This window comes from Dermacentor silvarum, chromosome 4, assembly GCF_013339745.2.
Source record: "Dermacentor silvarum isolate Dsil-2018 chromosome 4, BIME_Dsil_1.4, whole genome shotgun sequence".
Taxonomy (NCBI): domain Eukaryota; kingdom Metazoa; phylum Arthropoda; class Arachnida; order Ixodida; family Ixodidae; genus Dermacentor; species Dermacentor silvarum.
This window is the reverse complement of record NC_051157.2, coordinates 195,105,766-195,130,446: the sequence shown is the minus strand read 5'-3', so window position 1 is coordinate 195,130,446 and position 24,681 is coordinate 195,105,766. Positions and strand designations below refer to the sequence as shown.

Here is a 24,681-nt window from a genome sequence, read left to right as displayed (position 1 = left end):
CCTCAGCTCCGCCAGCTGGGCCTATTTGGTCTTTCACCGCACCGCAACGCGACCCTCAGGTTTTTTCTGGCCTTCGCGGCGAAGACGTGGAAGACTGGCTTGAGCAGTGCGACAGGGTGAGCGTTTGCAACCATTGGGACGAGTCAAACAAGCTCAGCAACGTTGCCTTCTACCTGAGGCAGGTCGCCGAAACTTGGTTTTTCAACCATGAGCGCGACTTCCCTGATTGGCCAGCATTTACTGCGCAACTGCGACAGATATTTGGCACATCTGCTGGGCGCTCCGAAGTATTGAAGCAGAAGCTCGCTACCCGCATCCAGGGAGCCGAGGAATCCTATACCTCTTACATTGAAGACGTTCTGACTCTCTACCGTCGCGCTCAGAGTGACATGCCCGAAGGGGAACGTATCCGCCATATCCTGAAGGGCATAAACTCTATTGCCTTTAACGCTCCTGTAGTCCAGAGCCCCATTTCAGTTACTGACATCATCACGACATGCCAACGCCTTGCCACGATCTGCGCCCTTCGTCTTCGACGCGCCTCCTGCGACCGTCAACTTACCGACCACGACGAGTTGCGAGCGCTCATCCCCATCAATGTGCGAGAGGAGCTTCACGGCCATGGTCCAGCCAACACGGCCATTGCGTCTCTGCGCGCTTCTCCTCCCAATTTGCGCGAGATCATTAAAGAAGAACTGGCATCCATGCAAAGTGTCACACATGCCCGGTCCCCTGCGCCTGTTTGTGCACCTTCTTACGCCGAGATCGCTTCGCGGCCTGCGGTCCCAGTTCCATCTGCACCTGCCACCGTTGTCTGCGAGCACCTGGCCTCGATGGCAGCGAAGGCCCCCGTGCAACAATACGACTCTACCTGGCGCGCTTCCCGCCCAGTATGTTTCTACTGTGGCATACGTGGTCATATCTATCGTTTCTGCCGCCGGCGCCAGCATGATGAACGACGTGGCTATTCCGCCTATGCGAGAGACTATGTGCCCAGATCGGACGCCTCGTTCCAGGACCCTATATATCCTCGTCTCGTCACTCGCCCTCACCTCCGTTGTCCCAAAACATGTCCCGGTCTTCTCGCTCACCCCGTCGTCGTTCCCCGTCTCCGTTCCGCCGTACTTCATCGCCCCTGCGTCCTGCCTCCACTTCTTTCGACAACCATCCGGAAAACTAGACGCTGCCGTTTTTGGAGGAGAAACTGCTTGTTTGCGAACTGTCCCAATTCCTCCTGCTCGCCCGACTAATTCACTCGCTGTTTGTGTGGAAGATGTTTCTGTCGACGCTCTTATGGACAATGGCGCCGCCATTTCTGTTATTCACTGCGCACTATGCTTCCGTCTACGAAAAGTGCAAACTCCGTATGTTGGTCCGGTATTATGTGGCGCCAATGACAGTCCGATTTACCCAACGCGACAGTGTACTGCTCGTGTCCTCATTGACGGAATTCGCCATCATATACAGTTTACTGCGCTTCCGTCATGGGCTCATCCGATCATCTTAGACTGGGATTGCTTGTCAGCTGCATCTGCTGTCATTTCGTGCGGACAACCACTTATACATATTACGGACACCGAGCTCTGTGACGCTGCCGATTCCTCGCCGCACAACCTTGTCACAGCGGCAGATTTTGTTCTTCCACCCGGCCAAGCCCGCATTCTCACCATTAGATCTAGCGAAAATATCCACGGCGACGCAGTGGTTTCCCCTTCTCAGCGCAGCATTTTTCGGGGAATCGCCATCGCTTCTTGTCTAGTGCGTTTCTCACGCGGCTGCGCCAGTCTGACCGCCTACAACACGACGTCAGAGCCACTTCTGCTGCCGGAGGGGTCCACTGTTGCCATGCTTATCGACGCAGCACCAGTATGTGTCGTCACTGCTTCGCCTGTTTCCTCCTTCGCCGAGTGTACCCCCATGGACGGTTCACCCAGTGCTCTCAGGGCCACTGAGTTCAGATCTGAGCCCAACTCAGACTGATGCGTTGCTGACCATATTAAGGAAACATCAACCTTGCTTTGACGTGTGTTTTGATGGCTTGGGTAAAACAACCGTGGCGCTCATCACACCGAAACCGAGGGATCCCGCGTCATTCGTCGCCGCCCTTACCGTGTATCGTCTGCTGAACGGAAAGTTATAGAAGACCAAGTCAACGACATGCTCGCACGGAACGTTATAAGGCCTTCAGCAAGCCCCTGGTCGTCTCCTGTTGTCCTAGTTAAAAAAAAGGAGGGTTCGGTACGCTTTTGCGTCGATTATAGGGCACTAAACAAAATTAACCTGTAAGGACGTATATCCTATGCCCCGTATTGACGATGCTTTGGATACCTTACAAGGCGCCGAATACGTTTCGAGGCTCGACTTGCGTTCTGGATATTGGCAGATCCCGATGCATCAGCCCGACAAAGAGAAGACGGCGTTTGCAACACCTGATGGCGTTTTCGAATTCAACGTAATGCATTTTGGTCTGTGCAATGCGCCAACCACATTTGAACGAATGATCAACACCGTACTACGCGGCCTCAAATGGAAAAGCTGCCTGTTTTACCTGGACGACATTGTCATCTTTTCGTCCAGCTTCACCCAGCACCTAGAACGTTTAGACGACGTTCTTACGTGTCTAGCCAAGGCCGGTCTCCAGCTCAATACTAAGAAGTGTCGATTTGCGAGCCGCAGCATCAAAGTACTAGGTCACGTGGTCAGCAAGCACGGCATTGAGCCAGATCCCGACGAGGTCGCTGCTGTACAGCATTCCGCAACACCAACCACATCTCAAGACCTTCACAGCTTTCTCGGATTAGCGTCGTACTTCCGCCGCTTTGTACGTGGCTTCGCGACTATCGCAGCTCCTCTTCATAAACTCCTGACCATGACCATACCCTTTACCTGGACGGATGAATGTGAAGCCGCCTTTCAGACCCTCAAGCGATGCCTCACATCAGGACCAGTGCTTCGTCACTTTGATCACACAGCCTCTACTATCCTCCACACTGACGCAAGTGGGCATGGAATAGGCGCTGTACTGCTGCAGCGGAACCACGCGTCTGAAGAGCAAGTCGTGGCCTACGCGAGTCGTACTCTTTCTCCTGCTGAGCGAAACTATACGATCACCGAACAAGAATGCCTCGCCATCGTATAGTCCATACATAGTTTTGCCCCTATTTATATGGCCGCCAATTCACAATTGTGACTGACCACCAGGCTCTGTGTTGGTTGTCCTACCTGAAGAATCTGTCCGGACGCCTCGGCCGTTGGGTTCTGCGTTTGCAGGAGTACGACTACACTGTTACACATAGGTCTGGCAGGCAACATCAAGATGCTGACGCTTTATCTCGTTGCCCGCTGTCGCCAAATGCCCCTGTCTCACCTTCCCTCCGTTCGGCACCGCCCAGCCAACCGACCACAACCATGGCCCCGGTACGGTTCGTGACCTCGGTCGACATTCTGTCCTCAGAAGACCTCGCCTCGCTCCAACTTGCAGATACGTACTGCCGCACAATTATCGACCGGCTCACTGGCTTATCCCGTCCTCCCAACAGCTGCTTAAGACGATAACTGGCACGGTTTAAATTTCATGATGGCTCACTATTGCGGCAAGTTTAGCACCCTACCGGTCACCGATGGGTCCCAGTCGTCCCTCTCTCACTTCGACTGCAAATTTTACAAGCTTTTCACGACGACGCAACGGCTGGCCACTAAGCATTTCATAAAACCTACGACCGCATTAAGACTCGCTGTTTCTGGCCTAACCTGTCTACTAGTGTTGCCAAGTACGTCAGTTCGTGTGCGTCATGCAAACATCGAAAACGTTCGACCTCTCTTCCCGCCGGCCCTTTACAACCATTTTCCGTGCCCTTCCGTTTCCTTTGTAAATCGTGGGCATCGACTTATACGGACCCCTTCCGCTTACACCCGCGGGCCACCGCTGGATTGTCACCGCCGTGGACCATCTCACTCGCTACGCTGAGACGGCAGCTCTTCCTTCTGGTGCGGCCTCTGAGGTCGCCGAGTTTGTCCTGCAAGCCATTATCTTGCGCCACGGTGCGCCTCGTGTTCTTCTAAGTGGCCGTGGGAAGACATTTCTTTATCTTGTTCTTGCTGAAGTCCTGCAAGCCTCAAACACCATTCATAAGACCACCTCTGCATACCATCCCCAGACCAATGGTCTTACCGAGCGTTTCCATCGAACTCTGTCCGACATGATCTCCATGTATGTCAAACCCGACTACACAAACTGGGACACTATACTTCCTTTCGTCACGTTTGCATATAATACTGCCGTTCAACGCACAACAAACTATAGCACATTTTTCCTCGTGTACGTCCGTGCACCGCGTCTTTTGTTTTGGACACCACCTTTCTCTCTACGCCTTCTGTTCCTTCCACATCTCTACCAGAGGACTTCGCCGCCGGGGTCGCCCACTGCCGCGAAATTGCGCGCGCCCACACCGCGACCATTCAGGACAAGAGGAACGTCCGTTGTGATGCAACCCGTCGTGTCATTTCGTTCCGCCCAGGCGACGAAGTGCTCCTGTGGACACGAGTTCGAATGCCAGGGCTCTGTGAAAAATTTCTTCACACAGGTATCGCGGCCCATATACCGTGCTTGATAGAACACCTGCCGTGAACTATCGCGTAGCTCCTGTTACCTCGGTTACTGACCACCGTTGCCGCAGCACTGAAATCGTTCACGTCTCTTGCCTAAAGCCGTATCTTCGGCGTTCCGACCGTTTCTGACTCGCTGCCTTACCCGCCGCTTTCGTGATAGGGGGGGGGGGGGGGGAGAGTTAGTGGAGCGCTAGCTGTGGAGTTCATCATCGTCTTCATGTGTATATACCCATCCTCATAATCATCATCATTTTGTCGGGTTGGTGCTCGTGGGCGGTCTCGCGCTGTGTGACAATAGAAGAGCTCTGCCTTCGTCCCGGGCGTCGTCTCCCAATATATATAAGCAATCTTTGATATGTATAAAAACGTGTCATAGTCATTGGTAAAAATGTGTATTTTGTACAATTGTTTTTGTTATGCAAGGTTTTGCGACTGCTTGCAAATTTACGATGGCGGCCACGGCACGAAATAATTTTTTTTTCGCCAAAACCAAGCTGGTTTAGTGTTTGTCACAGTAACGCAATACGCTATGATTTTTTAAAGAGATCTAAGATGGTTGAGCGCAAAGTCTGGATCAGTTGGCGTGGAATGACCCATATGGTCTCCAATTACAAATATAGAAATACCTAAGGGAAACCATTCATGATGTTGTTTAAAGCTTTGTCTAGTGATGTGTAAGTTCCTCCGGAGAGTGAACTAAATGATCTTTCACTACGCGAGTCATCACCAAGCCAGCAATTTGTGCTGGTTGATTGTTTACTTTTATTTCTGTTGTAGAGCGTCGAGTGCATGAAGGACGCGTAGGGACTAGTTTCATATGTTGACACAGTATACATGCCTTGAGCGACAGCTTTGATATCGTCCGGGTGCTCTAAGATGCGTGGGTCAATAGCTGGATGGTCGTTGGGATCTGTGGATCTCAAAGAAATTGAGCCTCGGGACTTTGGTCGGTTTATAACAGGCGCCAACCGAAATCCAGGCTGGCCGTTTGTTGGCCCAATAAAGCTGTCAAATGCCTGCGAATAAATAAACATCCAAATTACAACTTTCCCAGTCTTTTCATTTCGAGAAAAAAATAGTGAAGCTCATGTCGTGATATTTCAGTACTTCACTTGGATGAAAAACCAAGGGGATTGACACAACTTGCAAACAATTAGAAGCCACTAAATATTCTAGTTTAAACTGATTTGCTGATTTCAAAATTTTCAAATCAATGTTGAAGGAGGACGCGGACTGCAAGCACTGATAAAGAAAGAATATGCAATAAAGATGATTCGTATTTTATTACCGTTAAATATTCTATCTTGAAGTTCGAAGTATTTATAATTACATTGGTCCATCAGAGACTGTCCATGCACTTCAACTTAGCAGTACTTCTGAGCTTAAAATGCAGATTACTCTTTCTCTGAATTCTGTATTGCAGGGCGTCAGCTACAGGCACCCAGTACTAACAAAACCATTTTTTTCCTTCATACTTAAGTACCTTATCCCGAAAGTGAAAGAGGCGCGAATATTTCTTGGGTCGGAAGGCGCTGTTAATAGTGTTAACGATGGTAATGTATATTCTCATCCGTGCCTTGCGCGCGAGCATTGCTCGGTCGACCGAGTGATTTCGAATAATTCAGCAGGACATTGCGCCCACTCGAGACCTACCACAAATTACATGGAGCAGCTGAGAGGTCAGCCGCTCTTCTAGCTCGCAGCTGATAAGGAGATGTTCAAGGCGCATGCATTCGGACGTGAATGCGCGATCAGAAACTTTCTGCTTGAGCGTTACAACGGCGTTTCATCCAACGACTGTGTAATGACATCGATGAACTCTAGAGCTGTCGCTGCTGGCTGGCAAATGACAACTAGCGATAGTAGCGTGTGGTTCCGTAGTCCCGAAGATTGTGTGTTGACGATGTTCTTTGCGACTCCACTTCAGCGAACCACGACGGCACAATGGTGGAACGTGCAAGGGGAACATGGCGAATTCCTGTCGATGTAAACTGGTGAAAATTGAAAGTTGACTGCTGCCGGATAGTTCGTGCATTGGTCAAGTGGTAGCAATTGCAGGAACAGTGTGCCGATAAACGACGTCATATTCATTTGTTGCCGGAATGCGTCCCGTTTCCGGTCTTGCTGTGAAAGCGTGCATTACGTGAGCCATTGCATTTACCTTATGATGTTTTACAACAGCTGATCTTGCCCAACCTGTCTTCACTGTTCGATAAGTGATGCTGCAATGCAATGACAATTAAGGCGCTTGAGCCCCATTCGACTGCTCATCTTTTCAAGTGGGTGCAGAAAATTTTCACAACTAAATAACATGGCATAACTCGCGCAGAAATAAATAAAAGTGTAAGAGAGCTACTGCATCGACTTAAGTGTAGCCTTTGTGTTTAACGGCAACTCTTGCCGCAGATGTGCAGGGACAAAATACAAGTGCCAGCTCACATCAGTGTACAGATAAATGTACAAGAATGTGCTCGTCTGTGCTGATACGTCTTTAGATTTCAATAAAGGAGCATGTCGCAGAGGACTTTCAAATTAATTACTTCATCCTCAAATTCCACATGGAGAGAAACACGATCCTCAGAATGGTGATCTAGGTGTTGAAACTTTCTAAATAACATACAGAAGGACGGGCAGCTTGAATATTTGCCAATTTAGTGCATTTTCAGTTCTTCAGTTATATTTGGATGAGCGCGGTAGTTCGAAGCGCCTAGATATTGTGACAATTTCAGGAGCTGTAGCACTAAAAGCTGCGATAGCCTTAATTTCTACTCACCAATTACTGCTGTGTGCGCTGAAGCATCGCAACACTGATTTAGAGCTTTTCGGTCACTTCTTCAATTCATCTTTGCGAATTTTCAGAAGCATAATAAATTGGCGATGTTTCTGTAAGATTGCTTCCGAAGCAAACGATGGGCTAGAGTTTTCAATCAGTGTTCAAGTGGTCGGATACTAATATAACAGAACACTCTCGCATGTCCAGCACATTTTTTTGTAATGAACCCCACACATTCATGTGATATCTTCAGTACTTTCATACGTTTGGCTGAGTTTTTATGCAAATATATTGGGATTGGGTCTGCATAGTCTAGAACATTGCCGCCTGAAAGTGTCCCGGGGTATCCTCGCCTTCTGTGCGGTTTTCAACATGGTACCGCAGTTCTCATCGTAAGCTCAGACGGGCAGCTGTCGCCTAGGCATTAGGGAAAAATAAATAGTCTTTAGTGCATTGTCTTTCTAGCGAATACCGTCATTACGGGACTCCTTTTCATTCTGTAGTCAACATTTGTCACCTCCATTCCGTGTATGGACTCCTATATCAAAATAGTGCAGAAAAATATGGCTGGAACACCTCCTAAAACATATAATGTGCTACCATGTATTTATTACACACTTTAATACTATAGGTGTTGAAGAAGGTAACAAAGTGTCGCGTCCCCGACTTTAATACCTTATCATGACTCCTAAGTAATAATGTAGGAGTGCGTTGAACGTATCTTGCGTTTTTTTTCGCTTTCATTTGACTTGATTTTTTTAATTTCATTTCATCATTCGTCATTAGAAAGAAGAAGGTCCCGGAGTTACCAAACCTGTCAGGGGGACATCCTATTAGTAATTTCACAGTATAGTAATAATACATTATGGCAACATCGCAGTGACGGATATCAGAATACACGAAGTTAATGAAGCAAATATTCAAATACAAGAAAGGTGTTTGCAATACTTGAAGTTCAAGTCAAATACAAGCACATGAAAGAGGTACTGCGTATGAGTAAATAAAACTATAGTTATTGAGACGTTATGGGAAACTTTGGAATGACTTACATCAAAGAAAACACGCGGTTAATGTAGCAGATAATTAGAAACAAAAATATGCTTACAACATGCGAAGTACAAGGTAAATATATACTATGCAACAAAAAACAGAACATTTCTGAAAAAGAATAAAAAAAACAAAAAGAGATGAAAATGGGAGATATGCAGAAAGCATTCAACACTGTATAATAAATTTGTATACAATACATGTTCATAGTAATGAGTCTGTAGCTAGTGGTGTCATTAATAAATATTTCTTCATATCTGTGGTGAACGTTCAGGTTGTCCGGCAAGCTTTATGGGGTGGCAGTTTGTTCCAGCATTTATTTACCGTAAAAAGGGCAGTAAGCATACCATACTGAGTGTTTATTCGAGGGAGTAAAAAATTATTGTTAGAGAAAAACCTCGTATTAGTGTTGGTAAGAACTGATGTATGAAATGTATCTAAAACCATTTCATGATTAAGCGTGCGGCATATTAGTTAAACCAATTTGAGCTGGAGCATGTAACGTTATGGTAGTATTTTTAAGGAAGTGAAAATTAGTACTGCATGTGCCATGTCATTAGAGAAATTGACTATCCTCAAGGGTTGATTTTGTAAATGGTTTAAATGTGTTATGTACACCCGTGAGCAAAATTATACGAACCACAGGATCGCCGAGAAAAACTGAATTTCTTCGTAATCAACATACATAAAGTGAAATTGACGAGTATAATGAAAAGTTCGCAATCCCAATTTTGGACTGCAGTCCTCAATTTCAAGTTGCATTCGCGGGCAGTTGAAAAAATCGGCTTTATCGCGCAATCCCTCGTCCGTATACTTTTGCTCAAGGGTGCACGTGGAATATGTGTTTCCCTGAACTGAGATACTGTACTGTAAGTGGCAATGAATAAATGCGCAATAAAGTGAAGTTCTTATGTTCTGTGGAAAATACGAGCGCGTTGAAAGTAGTGCTCTTACTCCAAAAGCAATTTTTTGAGACCTTGTCAGCATGCAAGTAAAATTTTAGGTGGGGGTCAAGTTTGACGCCAAGGAACACAACTGCATGTGCAGGTGAAAGAACATGAGTGTGGAAGATGAGCGTAGGTGCGGGCCCGATGAAACGTTTATGTGTATGTGTATGCGTATTTCTTTGCAACAATATTAAAATATTAGATACTTGGCTTTTTTGAATATTTAAAAAGCATTCGTTTTTTGTATTCGCTTAATAATTTTTAGTGTACAAGCTGAAGCTTTCAAGCGGTTTTCACTACTTTCATTTTGCCCCAAAGCACATACAGTTTATTTATTATAAGTGCAATATCTTCATGACTACCTGAACTGCTTGGTCATTATGCTGGCTGAGCTTACGGCAAATCCAGTGCGCGATCTGCTCCTACAAGCTTTGTACCGTTGCGCATGGAGAAAGTAATTACCGCGGCTAGGGCAACTTCGGCACGACAATCCTCGGCAGCGTGTTCAAACATGCTTTGAAGTCGAATGATCACCGGGAATATCACTATAGCAGACGCTAAATGCGGCTGGATTGAGGAAATACAGCATCAAATAATATCAAATGCATACTCGACTCTATAGTTTCTGTACGTTTCCGAGGTAGAACATTTCAGTGCAGCTCGCTGACAATGTCCATGCTACGAATAAAAGTTAGAGGTAAAAGAGATATCTTAGGGGGTAGCTGTCATACATTCCTCGTGGTATTTCTCAAAAATAAACAGCTGTAACTTCGTGCTTGTCCAGTGTTCCTCTGTTTTTGTAGCGTTGTCATTTTGTCGGCAAACAGTTCACGTACTCTGTAAACAATTTCACAAAAGAATATACGTTATTCAGTACTGGATCTCACCTCTGGTAGCAGGCCTATGCGTTCGAACAATGACTTCAATGCTTGACTAGCTGACGACGCAGAAATTACTGCCACTTCGACGTCAGGGCTCTCGTCATCCGACACATAGTCGCTGTGCAGGAACTGGACGAACTCGGAACTCGACGGTATTGATATGATGCCTGCATAAATTCGGCGAAGTGCTAAATGAGACGCGGTGTAAGCGCTATGTTGCAAAATCATGAAATGGGCGCCAAATAGAAGACACATGAGGCACGGCTTGGGCACACACTACTTACAGAGGTAGCCAAGATCAACGTCCTGGTAATCGTCGTCTTCTTCATTACTTGTAACAATATTGGGATTCTGCAGGTGCGTTATGCAGCCGCATTGTTTGTTACTGCCGACGTGGATGTTCCGCCACTATATCGTCGTCGTCATGTGCTCCTTTATTTTCTATGTTTTTACCACAAGAGATATTTTATTGGCAAGCTACCGGGTTCTACACACAATTTGTGACTCCAATGCACACCTACCACTCAGAGCGAGATACATCGGCGCAGAATGTTGTCTATGGTATTTGACCACCTAAGTGAGATATGACAAGAGGGGACAAAAACACATTTGAAGTTTGAAATTCATTGTGAATTTTAAGATATTCGATGGATTTCATGTATTCACCACATTCGCATTTCTTAGTTGTACAGACTGAGTTATCATCTTGTCTTAAAGCAACATTCCCGTGCTAGATATGAGACACGCCGTATAGGGGGAGGCTCTGCTTTAATTTCGATCCTGGGGGTCTCAAAACTGCACCAAAAACACGGTAGACGAGCATTTTTGCAGCCTGGCACCATCGGATTGCGGTCGGTGTAGCCAGAAATTTGTCCCGAAACTTCCTATTCAGCAGAGGAACTCCATGGCGACTGAGCCACCACGGCAGGTTTTCGCAGGCTTACAATGATAAAGCTTAGAGTAACCGAGGAACCGTACGGGCTCTGAAACATCTGTTTTATAACCTTGACTTGGTCAGTAACCACAGATTCTTCATCAACAAATATAGCTATAAATTGTAACGTCAAGAATGGATATGCATGAAGCTGTTTATAAAATTATGCTGCCTTACCGGTTCTGTTGTTAGAGTACTGCGCTATGTCTTCCAGGCCAAATGGCGGTATTGCTGCAGCCACATCGGTGCTGACTGGCAGGCCCATAATTACAGCTACATGGTCCTGCAGGTTTCGCCCAACTGGAAGGTCTGCGACCACTGGTATCTGGGAACATTGTGGTGGCGACTATAAGTGTGAAAGTTCGCGATTTGTGACGATCATCTTGAGGGTGAAAGGAAAGCTGCTTATGAAATAACATTTTATTTCTTTACTTTGTACAAGACTGTCACCCGTCCTCGAAGCAGTTATCAGCGTGGTATTTAGAGCAGTGGAAGGAGTTTGTGCTTGTCAGTAAGAGCACAGGAGGGTTGCGGCCGGAGTTTCAAAGGTTAGGTAACAAGGACGGGCATCCAGCAGGTGTAAGCAGCACAGGGTTATCAGCAGGTAACTAATGTAAGTTTACAGGCTACCAATATGAATGTTTTGCTCTGTACACACGTGAATTTGTCGCATGCAGTGAATGGAGGGTTCGTAACCAGGCGTAATCAACGTGCTCTTTCAGAGTGGTGCGGTTGGCGTTCGTGCTTGTTTGCTGTTGCGGTCCAAATGCAGGACATCCAACCTCATCAACAACTGCAGAACTAGCAGCGATTGATGTTGGTCTGAAATACGTACACGAAGAATTAAACGCTTTGAAGGTCGTCATTCTTACAGACTGCCGTGCTGCCCTCAGCAGACTTAAACAAAATGCCGATAGCCCATTGTTGTGCAGTATACAAGCAACTTCCGGCAAAATTACTTCCTGTGGAGTGTCCCTCATTGCCCAGTGGGTACCCTCGCACGTCGGCATCGCTGGAAATTAAGGGGCTGATCGCCTCGCTTCAAGCTGTGCCCACCATGAATGTGACTGCCCTGACATTTCGTGCACGTTTGAAAATGCCCGTCTCCTGATACGCCAACACCTCCTAAAGCAGCACCCAGACCGGCGTGTTGCAGACGGATCGTTCCCTCCACGCGTTCGTGGTCGAGGCTTGCCCCGTCGTTCTAGAGCACTGTTTGTTATACAAGTTAAGGGTTGGGTCTGTGTTGGTGCGCGAACGCCTATACCGACAAGGACGTGTGGACAGCCCGTCGTGTACGTTTTGTGGCTCCTGTGAGACACTTGAACATCTAGTTTTAGAGTGTCCCGCATTCGTTGCGCAGCGCGCATTACTAGCGGCGTTTACATGAATACGACAGAAGCGTATCGTATCAGCTTTCAAGCGTATCGCATCTCATGTAAACGAGGTAATTCGCTAGGAAGGCGTATCGCATCTAATGCGCCAAACAAGGGTAGTTTGAGATGGAGAATGCGCATTTCAGCGGCGCATGTAAACAGAAGCGTATCGCATCAGGAATTATGGGAAAGCATTCGCTGCGGGATTACAACCGGCCAACCAACCAGCGGCGCGGCCGCTGCCGCACTGCGAGACATCAAAACAAACATGGCGGCTGAAAAAGCAGGTGCGTCGCACGGTCCTGTTGCCCGCGAGTGTTGTGTCTGGCGGTCCTTCGGGACAAAGGAGGCCTCATCGACAGACGTGAACATATCAAGTGCTCTTCACGCTTGTCGTTTCTCGCGGCCGGGAAGTGTCACCGTCAGTCACCTTGGACTGATGGATGTGCAATTAGTCCCCAGACTGCAATGGGTCATCGGCATCGTGCGTAGCTAAAACGACAACGTCGCTCTTGGTGTGTTTCGTGAAGCACCAGCGCCCGCCCGAGCTACGACGAGGCCCGGCGCCGACTGTGACGCACCAACCTGGAGCCCCTTCTGAGACAACAGCCACCGCTCTCTCTGGAAACGCTGGCTTCCGCGAACTGACCGCCACGGAGAGGCGACTAATTCTTGCAAGGGGCCAGCGTCAAGCATTCCCGCGGGAACGACATCAACGTTTGGTTCCCAAGGTGTCAACCGTTGCCTGTGTGCGGGGGAGATCAGGCAAGATTGGAGGCGGAGCCCGGCGGTAAACGATGTCACACCATGAGCGGGATATGACGAACTGGTAGAAGATGGTCTTTGGCTAAGAAAAACCAAAGTGCATTCCCTCGTCGAGTGAAAGAGGGAAACGAAAGGGATAAAATGCGCGACTTGAGTGTTTTGAGACGCTCGGAGATGTAAACGCTAGAACTTGCAAAGATGTTAGCATGTAGACGGCTCCAATATCATGGAGCCCACGTGTAAAGCATGTACGTTTGTATATAAAACCGTTTTTCTGATCTCTCTGGACATCTCCTCCTCTCGGCACTTGGCACGGCACCATCCATGGAACCTTCGCGGCCGCTCGGACTTCGCAACACGAGTATCTAGGCAGGTATCGAGTAAGTGTCAACTCGCGTTTCCTTTACGCACTCGGCCCACTACCGGAAACCAGTTACGCCGGAAGTGGGCTGCACTTACCTCATACGACACCATGTGGCGCTACGTTCTCGCGACAGTTAATGCGCTACATGTAAACGGCGTCGCATCGCCTTTCCCAAATGCGCTTGGAAATGCGATGCGCTACTGTCGCATTCATGTAAACGCGGCTACTAATTAAGGAGTTTAGACTTATGGGGCTGCAATGTGCGTCCCTTGACGATTGCCGTTTTCCAAGGGGGAGCGCTGCAAGACGTGACCAGCCCCATCGAGCCCTGCTAAGTTTTCTGAAGGACACTGACTTGGCCCACTCCCGTTTATAGACATTATTTGTATTTTCGTTTTGTTTTGTTTTTGTTTTGTTTTGTTCTGTCTGTGTCTCCGTCATTTCTTTATTTCCTCTTTTCTTTTCTCATATTTTCATTTCCTCTATTCCCTCCTCCTATAGGAGTAGGCAGGCGTTGTGCCACTCTCGGTGGCAGTTGTCAGCTTGCTCCCTCCTTAATCCCTTTGTGTCCTTGTGTGTATATGTGTACAAATCAAATAATAATAATAATAAATGCAGCATTACAAACAGGTTTGTAATACGGTATTAGGCGTTTTGTTTGTAGCCATTCTGTTATCTTCAAAGTAGCACGCCTACCCATGCCGTGTGTTGCTCTAGAACAGTACCGGCAAACATCGAGCACATAGCCATTGAAAGAAGGCCAAGGCCTGTAAGCCATTCTCCCTATCAAACGAGCTATCCTGCCTCAGTGCATAAATACAATAAAACCGAGTGCAACTGCTTGTGCCATTGTGTCTGCCTTTGATAGGCGTGCGAGCCTGCCGTTAGGTGGTCACTTTCTCTGTGTCCTACAAGCGTCTGTCAGCACACTTTGTTAACTGCACACTAGGAGTATGGTTTACCTTCATTATGTAAAAAAACACAGCCACCAGCCGCACATATATATTGACCCCTTGGACATACCAACTTGATCATTCGCACGACGGTTGAACCAATCATGGCACAACCATTACGGTTGAAGGCTTCTGACAATACGACGTTAAAAGTTGCGGAACTCAGAAGTTATCTCGGTAACTTCTTCAATAGAGAGCCTCCATAAATTTCAGCCGTGAAGCTTTCTCACCTCGCTCTTTACAATGTGCGTATTTGCTCCTTCAACACCTCCTCACTAGCAATAGTCAAGCAGTTCTCACTTCTTTATATCAAATTATAGATGCTCACCACTGTTTGAAAGGAAAGACTATGGAAATAATTTTTATATGTTCACATGCACGATAGAATGGCCTTGAATTGTAGCACGAAGAGCACCATTTTCCGAACGGAATTTTAAGGACTGATTTTCGGAGAGCCTTTATTTATTCTCTGCGCGGACACTCTCATTAACGGAGAAATATATCTATTGTCAAAATCTTCTGTTGAAACTGAACGCTTAGTTGCAACTCTGGCCTCCAAACATGCAGCACTGACACAAGGCATCCCTTCTATGTTTCAATTCGTATACATATATCAATATGCGTGCTAAGGTATTTAGTTGAAGAGTTGGTTAGTGATAACTTGTTAATTATTATTTATCCGTAACGATCTCTATTGTGAGTGATGTATACCTCTTCGCCTATACCAGTTCAATAAGTAGACTTGTGCTAAATGCTACAGGCGATTTTTGTTTAAGTCCTGGTGACATTGAAATAAAACACCCGATATACGTGGACAATGTGAAAACCTTTCGTGTTTCTCCTTATAAAAGCCTCAGTCTCGCGTTTTTTTTTTTTTTTTTCATAGGCTGCAGTGTCATTGGAAAATATACATTTTGGAGCTACTATCTACTCGTTGTTTTCCCATAAACAAGTGTGTGAGTACACGGACCGGGAACAATTTCTTAAATGCGAAGCTTTGTTTTTGAGAAGCCCACATGGGTGTCCTCTGCAGCTCCCTTTTGCTACCGGGTTGGCGAAACTTTCTCCACCTTGCAGATTGTAGCAGAACTAATTTTACAAAGTAGTCTCAACATTCTCATAAAGCCCAGCAACACTATGATGAATAAACTATTAATATATGGTGTCTCGTGAGCCTAGCTTCAATTTAAAGCCGGTCTATTTTTTTCCTAGCGGATATTGGTAGAGTTTCCTAAGCACTAAAAACTCATGGCCACGAGGGTGTACGTCGTACACTTAATCTGAGGACCATAGAACAAACACACTGAGATCCGGTGCATACATGCATGCATGCATGCATGCATACATACCTACAAACATACGTACATACTTGCGTACACACACACCTACCCTATTGAAACATAGATATGCCCCATAACTCCCATCCCCAATGTCTCGATATAGAACTTGTGGGATCCCGTATGAAAACCCGTTTTTCCCATATGTCATATGATGTTATTGGATATAGGAGTTATTGGGAATACGGGCTTTTTTCAGTAGGGTACATACATACATACATACATACATACATACATACATACATACATACATCTATGTTTTAGGCAGCACAACAGGACAAATTGCCGGCATGAAAGGCGGTGGCTGGCAGGCAGCAAGGAAGAAGCACTTGCGTACTAAATACACCTAAACATAGAGCAAAATGTAGCAGTACCATCGGCAATATAAAGGAAACAGCAGTGAACGGAACTAAATAAATAAGCGCAATGTAATAAAATGCGAAACCTGCAAGAAATATAATGTGATGCATGTTTCCCAACCAATACTTGCGCAATCTTTGGAACACGTGGCTAAAGTTTCCCAAAGGTGATATGCAGTGCCAACCTGTAGGCGCTCCAAATCCTCTCGAGGTCCCACACCGGAGAGCAGCAACAGTTGAGCGGATCCTACGGTTCCTGCAGAGAGAATCACCTCTTTCCCTGCAGACACGTTCTGTGGTTGGCCGAACCTTGTGAACGCTACGCCCACGGCGCGACCTCCTTCGAAGTTAACCTGCGATCGGTCATGACATTAGAATTGTTATGTGCGCTTGAGCAACGATCATTGTTTGGTTTTCATAGAAACGTGCATTATATTTAGTAGTTCACTTCCACTTTTTATGGCGTTATCTACGTATTTTACCACGCTGAAGTTTAGACGCGGTCATGAGTGTAGCGTGTAGAACATAGCAAAGGGTAAGCATCAGAATGATAGTGGCATCTTACTACAAGTCAACATGCAGAGGTTTTCGGTCCACATTCACAGTCGTATTATTCCTATTACTGAGCAGCAGTAAAAAGTATCCGTACAGTGTGAAAAGAGTGAAGGGATTCGAGGTGCGCTATTTTTCCTTATAGTACTCCCTTTCATACATAGCAGGCAACACCCCAAAGAATACAGAGACTTCTCTCACTGTTTGCATTCGCGATCAAAAATGGTAAAACACTTATTAGACACATATATTGCTACGCGGCATTTATTTCGATGTAAAACTAAGGCTTATGCTGTTACGTCACAAAATATGACATTTATTACATAGAAGCGACGCACATCTAACCCTATTTACCACCGAACTAGCTGAGTGACACATTTCTGCGACCAGCGGCCACATGTCCCTGTGACCAAATCATAGTATGTCACATGCTGGAAACTTCATCATCATCATGAGCCTATTTTTTATCTTCAGTGCAGGACGAAGGCCTCTCCCTGCGATCTCCAATTACCCCTGTCTTGCGCTAGCTGATTACAACTTGCGCCTGCAAATTTCATAAGTTCTTCACCCCACCTAGTTTTCAGCCGACCTCGACTGGGCTTCACTTCTCTTGGTATCCATTCTGTAACTCTAATGGTCCACTGGGCATTCATCCTACGCATTACATGGCCTGCCTAGCTCAATCTGTTGTTCTTAATGTCAATTAGAATATAGGCTATCCCCGTTCGCTCTCTGACCCACACCGCTGTCTTCCTGTCCTTTAACGTTCCCCTGCTATATTCTTACGGTGCGGCCAGAGGCTTATATTTTTATTCATTTATGCCTCACAATAACATATGTCACTTAATGTTAGGCCTAACATTTATCGTTCCATCGCTCTTTGTGCGGTCCTTAACTTGTTCTCGAGCTTCTTTGTTAACCTCCAAGTTTCTCCCCGTGTGTTAACGCCGGTATAATGCAATGATTGTACACTTTTCTTTTCAACGACAGTGCTAAACACCCAGTCAGGGTTTGGCAATGCCTACCGTATGCACTTCAATCTAGTTTTTTTCTTCTGTAAGTTTCCTTCTCATGATCGGCGTCCCCTGTGAGTAATTTGCCTAGATAAACGTACTCCTTTACCGACTATAGAGGCTGACTGGCGATCCAGAATTCTCATTCCCTTTCCAGGCTATTGAACATAATGTTTGTCTTCTGCATATTAATCTTCAACCCCACTCTTACACTTTTTCGGTAAAAGTTGTCAATCATTTGCTGTAATTAGTGCCTATTGTTGCTGAATAGGACAAGGTCATCTGCAAACCGAACATTGCTGAGAAGATTCACTGTTGATCCTCACTCCTAAGGCTTCACAGTCTAATGACTTGAATACTTCTAGGCATGCAGTGAACAGCATTGGAGAGATTGCGTCTGCTTGCCTGACCCCTTTCTTGATAGGTAACTTTCCACTTTTCTTGTGGAGAACCAAGGTTGCTGTGCAATCCTTGTAGATATTTGCCAAGATATTCACATATGCCTCCTGTACTCCTTGATTTTGCAATGCCCTTATGACTGCAGATATCTCTACTGAATCAAATGGCTTTTCATAATCTATGAAAGCCCTATCGAGAGGTTTATTGTACTCCGCAGATTTCTCGATTACCTTATTGACGACGTGGATGCGATTCATTGTAGAATATCCCTTCCTGAAACCAGCCTGTTCTCTTGGTTGATTGAAGTGAAGTGTGGCCCTGATTTTATTGAAAAATATCTTGGTGCATATTTTATACACTACTGAAAGTAAGCTAATGGGCATATTTTTTCAATTATCTAACGTTTCCTTCTTGTAGATTAGCATAATGTTGGAATTCTTACAGTTCTCTGTACAGTTTAAGTCGTGAGGCATTGCGCATGAAGGGCTGCAAGCTTTTCAAGCATGACATCTCCTCTGTCTTTTATTAAATTGATAGTTATTCCATCTTCTCCAGCATCTGTTCCCCGGGTCATGTCTTCCAGTGCCCTTGTAACTTCATCGATAGTTATAGAAGGAGCCTCTGTATCCTGTTCGTCACTCCTTCGAATGAAAGTAGCTAAGCTACTCTAGGCACTGTACAGGTCAGTATACAATTCTTCCGCTGCTCTTACTATTTCACCAAATTGCTGATAATGTTACCCTGCTTATGTTTCAGAGCATACATGTTGCCTTGTCTTATGCCACGTTTTCTTCTCGCTGATTTCATGCTGCGTCCATATTTTACGGCTTCTTCAATCTTTCCCACGTTATAATTTTGAACATCCCTTACTTTCATCTTGTTGATCAGTTTTGCCAGTTCAGCGAATTGTATCTGATCTCTTGAGTTTGACACTTTCATGCTTTGGCGTTTCCTTATTAGCTCCTTTGTGACTTGGGAGAGCTTACCTACTGGTTGCCTTGGTGCCTTACTTCAAACTTCAATTGCTGCTTCTGAGATCAGCCTAATTACGGTTTCATTCATTACCTCTATGTTATAATCACGTTTCTGTTCAAAAGCTCCATATTAGTTTGCGAGGACGAGCCTCAATTGGTCTGCTTTTACCCTTACTCCGTCTAGGTTGGCCTGTTTCTTAACTAATTTTACTCTTTCTTTCTTCAAATTGAGACAAATCTTAGACCTCACTAACCTATATGATCACTGCACTTTACCCTACCTAACACTTCTACATCATGCACTTTGCTGGGATCGGCAGACAGTAGGGAATCTATTTCATTTCTTGTTTCTCCCTTAGGCCTTTTCCACGCCCACTTCCTGTTGCTACGCTTCCTGAAGAAGGTATTAATTAATGGGAGCCTATTCCTCTCCGCAAATTCTACCAACATTTCTCCTCTAGTGTTTCCAGAATCGATGCCGTAGCTGCGAATTGCTTGCTCATCAGCCTGCCTTTTCCCCACTTTTGCATTGATGTCGCCCATGACTACAGTATTCTGAGATCCCTAATTCAACATCTTCATAAAACTGCTCTATTCCTTTATCATCTTGACTGGAGGTTGGGGCGCAGGCTTGTAGTACCTTTATTCTATACCTCCTATTCAGCTTGATTACGACGACTGCTGCCCTCTCATTAATGCTGTAGAATTCATCGATGTTGCCCGCAATGTCCTTATGGATTACAAATCCTACCCCGTATTCTCTCTTATCTGGAAGACCTCTGTAGCAGAGAAGGTGGCCGTTATTCAGCATTGTATAAGCCTTACCAGGTCTTCTGACCTCACTAACGTCAATAAAGGCTTTATGCTGCAACTCACTGAGGCTTTATGCTGGAAGCATAAAGGAGTACAAATGATGCGCGAGTTGTTGCAACACTACGTCCATAACTTGCGGTTGTAACATGTGAATCAGTTATTCCGTAGAAAGCGTCGCACGCACATTGAAAAACTTCACTCTGAAGCGCGCGGAGTGAAGCTTCTATGGCCGCACTAATTGCGTAGCTTTCGCAGCGTTGCCTGCTCTGTATGAAACGCAATATATTCACTACCATGGGCATAAATAGACATCGAACGCAGAAAATACATAGCGGAAATTGTTGCTATATTTATTTCAACTGAAGAAATAATACAGTGAAGCAAAATAAAACTGTAAGAAAATGAAACTTGCCGCCGGTGGAAGTCAAATCCACATGTTCAGCATTATGCATCTGGTGCTTTATCAATTAGACTAACATGGCAACTATTTTCCGCCCACTGTATTGGTTATTTGTCCATGTCCAGAAAGTGTAGAAGGTTCCGTCTCTCATGAGAGTGTTATGGAACATTGTTTGAACATCAGATGTCACGCGTAATGTGCAAAACGTAGGTTCGGCTCCCACTTGGTGGAAGTTACGTTTTCCTTAATTTTTCTTATCATTTTACTTTATTATTTCTGAATTTTAAATTAACGTAACAATTTGTTTTTCTATGTTTCCTATATATTATCGATTTCTACTCATACTGCGAGCCTTATCTGTGATAACCACTGAAGGATTATTTTAGAATTTCTTGCGAAATTCTTCCGCGCCAGAGGTTTAATGTCCGTGAGTCTATTTCACCTTGCGGACTTACGCGGAAATTACGCCGCGATATTGGAGGACTTTTAATGAAATGCATTAGTACATGTTGTTCACGGAACTACTGTTCTCGGGGCGTACCTTCGTGGCATGGCTGAACAGTGCGACGTGCAAATTCTTCCTTCTCCTGACGACTGGCTGTATGAAGGCCTTGCTCGAGCTATAGCGCTCTCCGTTTGCCACGTTCGTCTGCAGGCGAGAGCAGCCTGGGCACAAGGTTAATGTTGCGACACGTTCTTTTTTTTCTGAGTGGTACACAAGGTTATACTGAACGAGAACAAAGAATGCACTGCTATCGTTACGGCGGAGGCCGTAATAAGTACAAATTAGTAGAATTAATACAATGTTTACTAATTTACTACAATCTTTGCTAAATAGTTTTACTAATCAACAGTTAATTCCCACGTGTAGGGCATATTGAGTGGATGCGAGCTCCCTTAATTTTAGACAGACAAGACTGAAAACTCCTCATCGGCTTCTAGAGAAACATAATCGCTGGAGATTTATGAATATTCAAAATGTTAAATTTAGGCCAACTTTATCTGGATATTTTCATAATATTCATTTCTAAATGTTGAAAGTGATAGGGTTGCTAAAGTTATTTGCGCCTCACCCGTTACAGGCTAATTACGGAGTGGCAGTCAGGTGACGCTTCGAGCATTTTGCGGAGTGGCAGTCAGGTGACGCTTCGAGCAAGATTGAACGAAAGTAAACGATCGTTTCTTTCAATTCATACGACTCATTTAGCAAAATAAAGAGCACTTTCCTCTACCGGCGGTACCTTTGGGGTTCATAAATGTACGTGCTTCAATCGGCAGCAGCTGTGTATCAGAATTTACCACAATATCTCGCAGGGTCCAGACTACAAGCACGATTCGTTTCCGTACTGTTTGCGGTGTTTACATGTGTGTCTATACATCTTGGAGCTTTCTTGAGCTTACCTCGCGGAATATAACAGCGCAAACAGAAATTCGAGGAACGAAGACGCAGAATTAAGCGCTAACTTCCTCCAAAATTTGTTGCAATGCGGTGAGAATATATATGCGAACTAGTATAGTCGGCGCAAGTATGGTGGCCAGCCACCCCAAGGCACAGAGGAAATGAAAGCAACCAAAACGCAAAAAAATGATGCAGTCCCAGTGCCATGTGGGTGTTGATGTCATGCAAATCATTTTGCATGTTTTGGTTAGGAAGCAACATTTGGGCTTCTGCAAAGCGCTACGAGACGGACAAACATGTTTGTGTAAAGCTAGCCATTGTGTTTGGGAAGCGAGCGTGCATCTGACAGCAGCAAAGTGACGACGACCACGACAACGCTAGTATTACGGTGATGGCATACGATGTTGCAGAGGACACAGCTTTATCGTCACGCGATGTTTATGGGCGTATTGCGCTGGAGTTTGAGGTATAGTAGTGGCGCCTGGTGACGGCGAGAAAAGTTGGGTAGTACCAGCTTGGGTAGTATTGGCTGTGGCTTCGCCACAGCCAGGGCTCAATACTACCCAGAGGTTTGCGTTGATTCGCACTTTTTTCTGCCCTTTTACGAGTGCGACAAGGCTCGTCACTTCACACAGACCACACCAATCACGCTGCGAGCTGGCCGCAGGCTAGTTTTACGAAAACGGACGCTCGGTGTGCAGTAGGACGTAATACTGGAAGCAGAAGGATTCGGCGACGCCGATCTAGAGAGACCTAGCTCAGCCCTGTAAAAGCGCCACCGTCGTTACTGTTGCGTCGTGAGCTGCCACGAGAAGGCCTGAATCCCAACATCAGATTCTACCGTTTTCCTTCAAGGCCTCGCGACGCGGAATGTCGGGGGCGCTGGATAACTGCACTTCGTCGCGCTGGGTGAAGTGACCAGGTGTGTGCAAACGACCACAAATGGTCGGGCTGATTAGGTGACAATGCACTACCCCACTACGAGCAGCACAGGTTAGAGGGTTACATGTGCTCATCCTTGACCTCAAGCCAATGCGTTAACGCAGCGCAGCAAGGCAGTGTTGATTACAGCACATCGATGTTCGAACGCTATCATTAAGAGCTACATCAAGCGAGCAGCGCACGAGCTCGCGCTGCAGCCATAGAGAAAGGAATTCAACAAGAGCGGAGACTCGCATAGAGCCCAGCGGCCGAATTGACTGCAGCGCGCCAAGCGGTCGGCATCAATCACTTGCGTTTTTGGATTTGGGCGCGTGCATTTTTAACGCTAACTATAGCACGCCGGCTGCGCCCTTTTTGTTCCTTTTCTTTCTTTTTTTTTTTGCTCGACCTCACATGGTCTTCGTGCGCAATCGGTTTATTATTTGGTAAAAATGATTGCGAACGATCCTTGTCAGGTCCCATCGAATCTGTAGCCACGTTCTATTCACAAAGTAGACGTCAGAACCCTCGTGAAATGAGGAAATATTTATTTTGCTGTATATGAAAGCTCGTTCCGCGTTTTTTGTGCGTTCATCCAACGTTATGACCCCAGGTATGCAGTAGTTCCCGTATGAAGCTCCACCGGACGGCATCAGCTGAAAAAAAAACTAAATTACACGCATGTTACATTTACAAGCATGTAACAGCATGTTACAAGCATGTGTCATTTTGGTATTCAGACATAGGAATACTACGTGCAGAGGCTAAACGTGCGAAAGCGGTGAATGGGCGGCATTACAAACAAAGGCAATTTGCTTTTACATAGATGGCATAGAAAATATCCGACTGATCCCAAACAATAGCATGAAATATGAAAAGATCGGATTTCCAAGCATTCCCCCATTCCCGGTCATTTTTTCATGCACTTTAGCAGCACGAATTCCGTTATTCACACGCGTAACGAGTTGGTAAATACTACGAGGTGTCCCTCACGGGAAGGCATGGCCTTCGGATGTCCCAATTTTCTGGTTCTAGAGACAACTCGCGATATACGAAAACGCCGCAGTATTATCGCGGTATGCTTTTACGGATGGAACAATTCAAAGAATATGCGACTACGGACAAATCGTATGGTCAATAGGTCACGCTATACGCGCGACCATTTAGTTGCAGTCAGTTGGTTAGGGCTTTCATGCGCATTTTCCCCAATGAATTATCTCATTTGAAGGTTCTGTTACTTCCGCTGCGAGACGCAAAGCGAACGTGCAAACTGGATATCGTAATGAATGTTCTACCACGGCCGCTGGATAAAAAAAATCACCGCATATCCACGGGGTGAATGATGATGAGTGGGCGAAGCTCCGGAGGGAATCATCGGTAAACCGTGAATCTCCCGTGTAATTCGCCCAGTCTCGCCGCACTAAATCGAACGATTGACTTCCACCAATGACACGCGCCATATGTGACGTCATTCCTATTTTATAACAGCGCCGTTTATTATAATTGCACCATCTCCCGCTTAAGGGGACACTAGCACAAACGCGTTAGAAACGCGCAGTACTCTCTAGTAAGGGGGAGAGGCCACAGCGTCTTATGCAGCCGTTTACACATGCCGGAACGTGCACCGCGTTTGCCGACGCCATCACATGACTGCTGAGAGAGTATAACCCCCGTATTCATAAACGCTCCTCCACTTGAACTTGACTTGCCACCGCCTTCAACGCGTTTCGAACGCGCTGCCCAAGGCGGTGGCAAATCAAGTTCAAGTCGAGGAGCGTTTATGAATACGGGGGTTAGGCGGAGAGGCCACAGCGTCTTACACCAGCTTCTTACACGGGCCGTAACGCGCTAGCACAAACGCGTTAG

General features: G+C 45.9%; 1 protein-coding gene across 1 annotated transcript in view; it reads right to left on the bottom strand.

Moving 5' to 3' along the window:
• Positions 1-24,681, bottom strand: part of LOC119449156 (uncharacterized GMC-type oxidoreductase Mb1310) — a 65,114-nt gene that overhangs the window by 7,318 nt on the left and 33,115 nt on the right. The window contains exons 4-8 of the mRNA XM_049666679.1: positions 21,037-21,161; positions 16,530-16,697; positions 11,368-11,515; positions 10,263-10,423; positions 5,369-5,624 (exon numbers count right to left, since the gene is read on the bottom strand). Of these exons, the coding sequence (XP_049522636.1) occupies positions 5,369-5,624; positions 10,263-10,423; positions 11,368-11,515; positions 16,530-16,697; positions 21,037-21,161 (858 nt within the window). The remainder of the gene's footprint in view (positions 1-5,368; positions 5,625-10,262; positions 10,424-11,367; positions 11,516-16,529; positions 16,698-21,036; positions 21,162-24,681) is intronic.